General features: G+C 44.8%; 1 protein-coding gene across 1 annotated transcript in view; it reads left to right on the forward strand.

Moving 5' to 3' along the window:
• The window catches only part of EPS8L2 (EPS8 signaling adaptor L2), a 63,838-nt gene that overhangs the window by 49,532 nt on the left and 2,682 nt on the right, over positions 1-11,624 (forward strand). The window contains exons 12-20 of the mRNA XM_080593758.1: positions 4-78; positions 1,128-1,276; positions 1,474-1,600; positions 1,979-2,094; positions 5,074-5,185; positions 6,196-6,303; positions 7,749-7,890; positions 10,430-10,613; positions 11,487-11,619. Coding sequence (XP_080449884.1) covers positions 4-78; positions 1,128-1,276; positions 1,474-1,600; positions 1,979-2,094; positions 5,074-5,185; positions 6,196-6,303; positions 7,749-7,890; positions 10,430-10,613; positions 11,487-11,619 — 1,146 coding nt within the window. The remainder of the gene's footprint in view (positions 1-3; positions 79-1,127; positions 1,277-1,473; positions 1,601-1,978; positions 2,095-5,073; positions 5,186-6,195; positions 6,304-7,748; positions 7,891-10,429; positions 10,614-11,486; positions 11,620-11,624) is intronic.

An 11,624-nucleotide genomic window follows, 5' to 3' on the forward strand; every position in this document is an offset into this window, starting at 1 on the left:
CAGGCCAAACTGAGAAAGCACATCCAGAACCCAAGCGCTTCAGAGTTGGTGCATTTCCTATTTGGACCACTGGAGCTGGTAAACCTAACTCATGGGTTTTGCTGTGAATTCACTTTTTATTTCTAATGCCGCTTTTGCACTTACAGGCAGCTAAATTATGCAGAAGAGCCAGCAGGCTGCTCAGAACTGCCCAAAGCTGTCTCAGTAAAGTCCAGAAGCAACAACGTCAGTGTTTCTGGTCTCTGATCTGATACCCAGCTTGAACTAAACACATAAACCCTAGCAAATACAAATCTTTCCACCACATTAATAAAGAATTACTGTGAGCAGTGCAAGGCAACTTATGGTTCTTATTGGGAATCTGCCTGATCTCACCTTCAGGTAAACATGGCTCAGTATTTGCACTGAAAGGAAGAAGCAGGATTCTCGACTTGAAAAAGAAGCCAGAAGTGACGCAGAAATACCAAGCAATTTTCCATTTTTTAATGTGGCAGCTTGTGATCCTGTCTCCAACAACGACTAATTTTTAGATTAAACCCTGCTTTGACTCCAACAGAAAAATTCCTGTGTTATGCAAAGGTTTAGACTGATGTTTCTTGAGACAGCTGAACTGATCTAAAAATCAGCTGCTGCCAACAAGAGTCAGGCCATCCCTTGGCATGAAGGGTTGCCCTCTGGCTTTCATTTTATCCCGTGGAGAACTTAGCCAAGAATTATTTGCCTTATTTGTCTGGTTTTATTTGTTTCTTGTTTGTTTTTAATTAATCTGCAAATCAAATACAGTACAGTACAATGATAGAAAGGGGATACTGAGGGAATACAGCATTCCTTTTAGGGAGCAGCAAACCATTAATTTAGTTCATTTGTGTCGTGAAACCTCACCCTTACATATGAAGGCACAGAGGAGAGCTTTGGAAGTGCAAGTCTGATACGAATTAGTCTGGTTTTAGAGGTACTTGCCATGGAGGGTATATTGGCTTCCTTTGGAGTGGGCAGGGTACAGGGACTCCAAATGATCAGAGCGACTGATTTTTCTGTCTTAGATTTCTATTCTTGTATGTGTGCTGCTATGATATTTGGAACCTTTCCTGCAATATCTCTCATATTTGTGTTTGTGTGTAATCTAGATTGTCAATAGCTGTGCTGGCCCTGAGCTTGCCAGGTCTGTCATCAGCCCGCTTCTGTCTAAAGATGCCACAGATTTCCTCAGAGGACACCTGACACCAAAAGAGATAAGCCTCTGGGAGTCGCTGGGAGAGACATGGACCAGATCCAGGTGAGGACAGAGTTGCCATCTCACCAGGCTCCCCGAGCTCTTAAGAAAGGCAGAGGGGATGCTTGATTTTATGGGCATGTCAGAGGGATGCTCCGATGCCCCTGCCTCTCCCTGACAAGCAGTACTGGATGCTTTCCAACAAACGCTCTTTGTGAGCCTCACCACATATTCCCCATGTTCCCTGCTTCATGTCCTAGAGCTGAATGGCCCCGAGAAGCAAACATTCCCACCTACATCCCCAAATTCCGCAATGGCTGGGAACCACCCATAGAAATCTTCCGTGGAGCTCCCTGGGAAATAGACATCGGACACTTGCAAGAAGAGGTTAGTCTCGTGCTCCCGATCATCCTTTCTTCCTTTCACCCTTCCTCTCCTCTCCCCTTTTCAGAGTGAGAGGGATCTGCCCAGCCTGCAGCTATTTTCTCTGGCCTCTGGATTTGGCACCAGGGGAACCCAGCAGCACTGCAGGGAGAGCAAAGCTGTCAGGCACTTCTGACAGCTTCCTCCAATTCTGGTCTGACTCCTCTGTGCAACCATGGAGTTTGCAACGGCGTGTAATAAGTAGTCAACTCAAAATTCGGTTGGATCTGGTCACTCCAGTTAAATACAGAAAGCAAATAAGGCCAGATTCATCACCTTCCTTTCTCTTTGATGCAGCTTTCCCCTTTCCTGGTAACACTGACACCATGTTTACTTTTCCAGCTATCATCAGCCAATGGATACCCTTACCGTAACTCCTCACTCAAACGCGGCCAGACAGCTGATCAGACACAAGCTGTGGATGCCTTTAAGCAGAACGTAACTCAGCATGTAAATAGGTAATGTACCAGCACCAAAATGGTTCCTCGGCTCCCCTCGGTAACCTCATAAGCACGCACTGCACCACATCATGGTACCAGGATGATTTGGCATCCTGGCAGATCGCTCTCTGCCATTATAAATTCAGACTTGTTAACAAGATCAAGAGAACTCCAAGATCAGACAAGCTGTCTGCTTTTAATCATCAGCAGGTCTACAAGGAAATGGGTTACATGTGTTTTCCACCATAAGAGGCAAAAATATTGGCTGATTTCATTAGTCTACCAGTATGTTGTTTCAGAACATCAGCCCACCAAAGTGAAATTAAAGAACATGTGCCTTTGGATATTTCCTGAGACCCCTGAGTTTCAAACTCTTCCAAAAGGACAAATGAATTCTCTGCCACTCCAAGTTGCAGCGATTTGACATGAAGTTCTGAACTGTCTTCCCCTCTGCCCAAGAACAGGCCCAGATTACACTAATGATCCATGAAATTTTAAAGACTTGATGTCCAGACACAGCAAAGCAGTTAACCATGGACTTTTCCAGAGCCAGCACTAGACTGGAAAATAGCTGCAAGACAGACCGTTTGTTTCATGTTTTCATATTTTAATCCAAAAGATTTATGAGCTCTACTGCTATTACAAAAAGCTCAAATTCACAGCAAAACCCTCAAATCCAATTGTATCAGCAAAACAACTTATTCTTCCCATTTGTCCCAACAAAGTTCCTGGTGGGACATAAAACAGTACAGATACAGTGTGCTGAGCGGAGACAGAATTACGGTAACAAATTCTCTTGTCCAATTCCATTTTTCATGGTGATGTTATGAAAAATAAGAAATTAGTTTACATGAGAAATTTAAGCCCATCTTAAGTGACCGGTAGACATTTTGCGTAAGAAATATTTTCATCTGTTAGTCTCAGCAGAGGGAAATGATAAATAGTAGTATCGGGTTCCGGAATACAAATTAGCAGCGTGCCACTTTACCAAGGTGACCCTGAGACACCACCCAGCCTAACTACAGCGTGAGCTCACGGAGGAATAGGTGAGGATGTGTCCTTCCTCCTGGGACAGGTGTTTTACCTTTTTACCTACCTTTCAGACTAACAACAGCAACTTTCCCTTGTGTTACATTTAAGAAAAAACATCAAAGCTAATGGCACTGAAGCAGATGCTAAAATTGAGAATGTGCTTCCATGCCTCTTCAGCCCAGAGCGGACGTCAACCAAGTTTGCCCAGTTGTTTGCCAAGATCACAGTCCTGGGACAGCCGTACTTCCTGCTGTATTCACACTGTCTTCTGGGTAGTTTGAACTACTTTTCTAACCGAGAGACCCTATATTAGCAAAAGCACCCATGCATCAGTATTATTAGCTAAACCAGGGCTTCGGGCTGCAGAGGAGCATCATGGAAGCCCCAAGCAATATTACAATAGCCAGCAAATGTCTCTTGTGTAAAACCTAGGTGCACGCAGAATGCACATTATCCTCATACTCCTCCAACTGTCCCCTTTTCTCGTGACTCATTTACTTTCTGGAATGCTACAAAAGAAGTAATTTCTACATAACTCAGGCTTTTTGCCCCCCTCCCTGCCTTCAGGCACTGCCGGGTAAGGCCACCACTCCCCTTCTTGACTGGTGGATTCACTCTGTCTAAAGGTCTTCTCCAAACTTCTGTAGTGCACGTGGCTGTGAGTAGACCGAGCACTGTCCCAAATGAAGTGAACTAAAGACAATGCATGCTATTAAACCACTGAGCCAATGGTTTCGACCTTTTTCAGGCCACCAAAAGCTACCTAATGAAGACAACAAAATGAACTAAAACTAAACATAAAAAAAGAACTAAACTAAACAATGTACTTGCTTTTCAAAGTTGGGTTTTACAGATGCCTCAGGGGTAGTCTGCAAAAAAAGGAGTTTCCACAGATCGTACACCAAACTAAGATCCACAAATCACTGACCAAAACCAAGAACTCAGGAATGGAAAAACATAACACGAAAAAACATAGCTGCTAGTGGTGCTGGAAGCACTGCCTTCACCAAGTTACACTGATCTTGATATAAACTGCTGTAGCTCCACTGGAGGAGAATCTCACACCCTGTTGCCATGCTCACTGTGGGTACGGGCACCTGGGATTCCTCTGTATTGTGCAGCTGGTTGCAAGTCATAAGCAGAAAGATCCATAGAAGGTGCACTAAAATAGTTCCTGCATACACTTATGCAACTAGGCAAGCCAGTTTTTCCATACTGCAAATGTTTTTGGAATTCAAAAATAATACTATGCTCCCATCCTAGCTGGAGAAGAAAAAGATAAGATATGCAAATTTTTGCTAAGCCAGGCAAAACAAAACAAAACTTAAGACCCAAAACATTTCAGTTTGGGCCAAACAAAATCTTGCATTTCAGATCTCCACGTTTGACAATCTAACATATTTATTTCATCTCTCTCTCCAAATGAAAAGCCGGTTTAACACTGAAAGCTGTATATTCTTGTGTCAAAAATTTCCAAGCAAAACACTTGAACACATTAAGGGTATCTTAGAACAGAAACATTCAAACTCACTTTTCCTGTGAACCTGTGGAATTCTGTTTCAGTAGCTCAGCACTGCCTGATGAAAAAGCCCACAGATTTCCAGTCAGTTCAACCTGTGCTCATGTTTGTCACCCTTCTCCCAGCTTTGGTGCTTGCTTCTCCTCTGCCTTGGCACACAGGACAGTCATTTCCACTTATCAGGTTGATGAGTGTTTCACAAACATTTTTCACAAGGGGTAGAATGAGAGCACTTTCTTTGTGCTTTGTCAGTCTTCTCAGTCCTTCCTGCAGCAGAAAAGCAACTGACAGGGGAAGAAGCCTTTTCTCTCACCTGAAAGCAGCAGCCTCACCGTCACCAATGACGGTGTCAGCCATCACCACTTGCCTTTTGCCAGTGGCCCTATAATGCCTTAGTTATTCAACTGGCCTCCATTATCAGTCCTTTTTTTTTTTCCCTCCTGCAGGAATTTTGAGGCACAGGGAATGGCCCTGCCGAAGAGATATGCCAAAATCCGCTATGATTTCACTGCGCGAAATGCCAATGAACTCTCAGTGCTTAAGGATGAAATCCTGGAGGTAAGTGAATGTGCTCAGGAAAGAGGTGTGCCTTCCTCCCCTTTCTAGGAACAGCAGAGAGATCTCAAGGTACTACCAAGTGCCAGCTCATTTTTGCTTGATATTTTCTGAGCAGCAACAAAGCTTTGTTCAAATCTAGAGCTGACTATGCTTCGGGTCATTTGCTCAGCTGAAACACGTCAGTAGCATCTTTTCTTAAGTAGTGAGGAGGAAAGAAGACGAGTCATTGTAGAATACTGCTCATGCACTTACCAGGCCTATGCTCATTATCGTCTCCCCTTCCTGTCCCCAAAAAAGGGAATTCTTTTCTACAAAATAATCCTTTCTCGTAACTTCTCTCTTACTGCACCACTGGAGAAGGTAGGACACAACTCGGTCTACGCACTAACCGTAATGGACCTAAGATTTGAGGTGAAGACTTCAAAATGTTCAAACTGTAGCTATCAGCAAAGCTCATCCATTCCAGGGAGATTACTTACCGCAAGGTGATTATTTAAAAAAAAAAAAAGATTTTAAAAATCTGCTTAAAAACAAGCCTGCTGAAAGGAGCAGGGGGACAGGTGCAATAGGAGATATCTCAGCAGTGGGTGATCTCCTCGCCACATCATGGTTATGATGTGACACATGATCAAGTCATATGATAACCCTCTAGCACCTTTGGCAGGAATTGCTTTTATTTTAATTCAAAAAGAGAATGCAAAATCAATCACTGAAAAATAAAAATAAAGAAAAAAGATGAAGAAACAAGTAAATTAAGTAGGAACTTTGAGTTCTTAAGCACCCCAGAGGTGCTCTCCTCTCACCATTAGGGTAAGTTCAGACGCTTTGCAGGAAAGGCTTCACTCCTGAATTGCAAATGAGTGCAACAGATCTGTTTGCCAGCTCCTGGCCCCAGTGATGTTATTCTGGCAACTTCACATTACTGCCTGGTTTCTTTTCACTATGTGCCACTTATATATGCCAGAAATCTGATGTTCTCCCTACCAAAATTGTATTTTTTTCTGTCTCAGGTGTTGGAAGAAAATAAGCAGTGGTGGAAGTTGCTCAACCGGAGCGGGCAGGCTGGTTACGTCCCTTATAACATCCTGGATGAGGTGAAACTGGAAGAGCTTGAACAGGTCTCTAGTCAGGTGATATTTAACCTGTAGCCAGGTGCAGGGCATAATCAGTCACTGACCATAACCTTGTAATTAGACCTCGCTGGATTTCTTAGGATACCACGTGCAGGACAGCGTGAAATCTCACAAGTAGATGAGCCAGAGTCCTGAGTCTCCTAGTATAAAATTCCCACATTTTCCCACCATTTATCCCCCCTACCCAAAAAAAAGCCTATTCCTCCTGCCATGCAGCAGCCTAGTGCTTTTCTCCCGCTCCAAGATGCTAAGCACGCTGCCTGCTGCCAGTGGCACCTGGCAAGCAGGGGTACGGGACAGACAGCAGCCTGCTATGAAGTGAGACCCTCGCTCAAAGGGACACCCACCCCAAGCCTAGCACCACATGTTATCATCCCAAACACAGAAAAGGTGACACTGAGCTGTCCCCAAACATCTGTTGGCTATGGTGGCTTGAAATAGTTCCACCTTTTGCCAGTGCCTTCCCCCCAAACCCACGCACTTCTCAGCCTCTGGTTTATCACCTTCTGTTGTGAAACTCTGCTGGTTTCAGGGCTGTGCTGTGAACAGGATGAGAGAGCTAATGCAGTCATGAAAGCACATTTTGCCACCAAAATACTGAAGTTTTTTACTGGGGATTATATCAAAAAACGACAGTTCTCTCATCCAGTTCAGTTTGGCAGCAGGAATAAGCTGCTGGAGTAGAGGTAGATGGAAACACCATCTGACTATTAAGTGAATATAGTTCGCAAGCACTTTGTATTGCAAAAATGTGGAGGTGGAGAGCTCCAAACGCCCTAAGGAAGCAAGGAATTGATTCCCACTTCGGTATTTCTCAGTTTGGGCAAGGCATAAAGTGCCCCAACAGGCCTCTGGACAAAAGTCTTGCTAGTTTAATCACGAAAATACCAAAAACCTCTTTCCAGACTGCTCTAGGCACTTATAAATAGTCACACTCAACATCCAGTTACTGATGTTTTAGCTCCAAATGGGATTTCTGCTTGTTTTCTTTTTGTATTAGAATCTTTTTGCTTCCTTTGCTCTCCATCTCCAGAGAAGTCCTATGAGCAGTAATTTCTGCATAGCAAAAGGCTAGAGTGCCAAGTCACGCACGTGACAGCAGTCACCCACAGCAGTAGTAAGCAAATATAAATCACCACACCTCTCCAGGTGGCGAGTGTGACATGCTTCCTAGGGGTGTAAATGTCTTCATGCCGCGTTCAGCCTTTGGTTTGGTTTGTATTAATTCCCATGAGAGCCCAGAGTCAAACTTGTTCCACACAGCCCCTCCTGAGTTCACATGAGACTCAGCTGAGGGGTCCCCGATCACCACAGGAAGGACGCGGCAATTTGTCCCTCTCCTTGTTACCATCGGGGGGAGGCAAAAAGTTAAAGACAATAAAAAACAGCAAAGAAAATCTTACACCTTGCTTTTCTTTCTTATCATCTAGGCTAACCAGAGGTACAAAGGAGACCTGAGCCCCAGAGGTTATGGACCATCCAGCCCAACTCACAAGCTACCGGCCAGCTATGCTGGGGATAAATGGGGAAGTGAAATGTTATCACGCAACTCTCCCCAGGACGCCAAAGAACGTATGTGTCCCACGCTGTGCTCACAGCAGGCTCAGGCAGCCCAAGAGCTTGGCACCACGGCTTTGTGTTTCAGGACTTAATTTTAAAGTTCCTGTGAACATGTGCTTTTGCATGCTCTCTGTCCTGTTTTCTTTCTCTCTTGACTTTTGCAATAACGCTATTTGCTATTTTTGGTTGCTGTGTGCATGTAGCCAGTGACCTATCCAAACACATGGCCCCCCTCACACGGCTTTGTGCGAGGAGTGGCTGCACCTTTTAGTGATAAGCAAGGGACTGGCAGTGATGTAGAGAGGAAATTCCAAGTAGTGCGGCAGCCAACAGAGCAGTCATGAGGAGCTTAGTGACTCATGCCATGGGCTCCCAGGCAGCCTGAGAAAAGGCAGGCAAAAAGGTGATTTAATATCAGCTTAACCTTCCCCTTCCTCCCAAGGAGAGAGCTTCCTTTCACCCCCAGCATGATTTAAGCGTGTCTAAGCGACCATCGGTATTCAGGCCAAGCCCTTTCTCTTGCTTCCTTTCCTCTAGTCGCACACGCAGTGCCCACCTGGCCTGTTCCTTCACAAGGTTTCAGAGAAATCCCAGCCACCAGATCTGTCAATACCAGACTCACATCCCTCCCACACCCTGCACAAGCCATAGAGGATCACAGAGCATGAGAAATACCAGGAGCCCTGCACACCTCACCGCCTTAAATACACTTGTAGCGAACCAGCTGCTGAGGGCCACAGCCAGGGTTCATCCTCTTTCACCCACTGCAGACTCCTGAAAGCAGAAGCCCTTTTGGGACAAGGGAAGGCCCCACAACACAAGCATCACAGACACATGTCTATTCATAACACCAAGTCATTTTCCTCGCAGTCTTAAAGAGTTTCATGGAAAAAGTGATACTGGATGATGCGCCACAGGAGTTTTATGAGCGAACTGCCAGTTCAAGCTTCCTGCCACTTCTATTTAGCTGCACAGCAAAAGCTGGAGGGCTGAGGATTTGGGTCAGTGAATTACTTATTAGAAGTAGCAGCGAGGACTGAAAAGTGGAGGGAGCAGGACTACAGCTCAAAACCAAGACTCTGGTGATCCCAGGCTTGGCCTTCAACATTGGGTAATAGCAAAGAGACAACAGGAAGGAAAATAAATGGCGACACAGAGGTACAGAAAATTGGGAACCTGTTCTGAAGAACATATAGTCAGGCCTCCCTGACCACTGCTGTCTCATGTGGTCTGTTTTTCCCCCCCTCTCTGCTGCAAAGTTTGCAGGGCAGTTTCCCTTATTTCAATAGTCTGAAGGGAACTAAGTAACTCAAAAACAGGAAGATGGTGATCTAAAGCAAAAACTCAACAGCAGAGCAAGACATCAGAGAGTCGGTCCCTTGTCACCACTTGGCAGCACCGCTGGTAGCAAAGACACCGCCCGATCAGGTGTTTTACACCACTAAGTAAACTTCTGCTAGGTGGTGTTGGGGAGGGGGTTATGTGCTTTGAATGAGGTGTGATGAACAGGATAGGTTAGCAACACAAGAAACGAGATCAGTTGCAATATGTATATATATTTATATAAAATAGGTTAAAATATGGGTCCTTACCAGCACCCGCTATAGATACCAGTCATGCAAAAGGAACATGTTCTTATTAAAACCTTATCCTAATATCTTACCCAATATAGCATGCTTTTCCCCCAGTAAGTGCTTTTGAACAAGAATTTTCAACGGGTAGCCTAGCTCCTGCTGGCTAAAAGCAAGTGCCCCTGTAGATGTGAGCTCTCCTCCTTCACATCAGACCAACCTCTGCTCAGTTAAGCAAGATTTGGAGATTTGCTTTAAATGAGAGAGTTCAGTCTGCCGGTTGGCACTCTGCACTTTTCTCTAGCAATTACACAGCTCTATTAACTCCAGGCATCGTCAGGGCTAGAAATTTCATTTTTCCTAGGAACAGTAGCAGTTGTTCCAAGACTCTCTGATTAGTCCAATGGACATTGCTGAAGCAGTGAGGTCAAAATCTTGGGCCAGAATCCTGGGGAACAGTTAAACTGTATGAAACTCTTAAGCAGCTTTTTAGATTCAGTGACTGCTGTGCGGGTGATGAGCATTTGGCTGTTGTTTTTGTGATTTCTCCTCTCCATCATTCTGGAGAAAAACTGTAGAAATATAGGTTTCTCCCAGAGAGAAAAGCAAGGTTTCAAAATCCAAATGAAGTTGAAAAGCTTGGGAGGAAAGGCAAGCAAATCCTGCTCCATTAGTGTACCGGTCTCCAAAACCATGGTGGTATCCCATCTGTTCTTAATTGAAGTTTGAAGATCAAAAATGTCAAATTAGAGCAAATCTATTGCTCTAATTAAGTACTTGAACTTGTTCTTTAGAACTAAAACACAAAAGCAAGCACTTTCCTTTGATGTGTTTACAAAGCTAATAATAATGCTGAGCCACATTCTGATCTTTCCTACAATTTCACTGCAAACATTAATTTAACTGGACTTGTGACTGAAGACTTGGTTTCATTTCCACTCTTAACCTTGTGCTCTAAAAGGTGTGCCTTGTTTCCACAGAACTTCTGCATCAAATGGACGAAGTGAATGATGAATTGCTAAAGAAGATTACAAACAGTAAAATTCAGCCTCCCCACAGGAATTTCAAAGTGGAAAAGCCTCAGGAAGCTTTTGTGCCCCTCACCTTCGAATCCAGTGCTGAAGAAGTCAAAGCTTGGCTGGAGGCAAAGTCATTCAGCAAAGGGTAAGATCTGCATCACTGCTATATGAAGTGCTGGTCCTTCATTTAAAAAGGAGTTGGGTAGGCAGCTTGCAACATTTCAGCTGGATTTACTTACAGAGACTGTGTTGCAAACTAGATTTCAATTATATTAAATGTAGGCTATATAACCAGTACATTCAGCACAAATCAAATCCCTTTTGTTCCTCTATACTATCAAATAAACGCTGTCTTACAGTACAGCAAGATCTCACAATTAGCTGCAAATAAAGGAAAGGCCTTGCTCATCCACACAACCAACAGGCAAATGCTGAACAACATCCTCCACTGCTGCTCATCTGGCCCCAGTTAGCCAGTTCAAAGTACTGAACTTAGAGGAAAAATAATTAACTAACTAACCCCATGACCTGAGAGGCTCTGAAATGCAAATTCCACATGACTGCCCATCTCTGGAGAAGCTGTCTTGAAGTACGGCTGAGGAAAAGACAAATCCTCAGCCAGGGCTAAGAAATCGCCCCAGCCACACGGACCAAAACGCTGCATGTGGGCAAGGGTCCCAAGTTACAACTCACGCCCTGTGCAGTGTGCTACGAGAAGCTGGAGGATCACTCCCCAAACGCAATGCGACTGGCGTGAAACCACTGCAGTACCCACGGGGCTGGGCACGCACTGGATGCCGGGGTGACACTGGCTTCACCCGCTCCTCCTGGCCTGCCGTCAACCCCACTGAGAGCTCGCATTACCCAACAGCTGCCACATCGCCAGGGCCTTGCATGTGAAAAGGTCCTGGTGCAGGGGCTGTACTTCATCTGCTCCCAGCCCTGTTATCTCTGAATCCTCGCCTTTGGCAAGAGGCCACGTATAACACAACTATCTCCCCGTTTTGTGTCTCCCCAGGACAGTGGAACACCTTGGCATCCTTACTGGAGCTCAGCTTTTCTCCCTGAACAGAGAGGAACTGAAGAAAGTGTGTGGCGATGAGGGAAACAGAGTGTACAGTAAAATCACGGTGGAAAAAAACCAACTGGAGGTAAG

This window comes from Anser brachyrhynchus (assembly GCF_964034855.1).
Source record: "Anser brachyrhynchus genome assembly, chromosome: 5".
Classification (NCBI taxonomy): Eukaryota; Metazoa; Chordata; class Aves; order Anseriformes; family Anatidae; genus Anser; species Anser brachyrhynchus.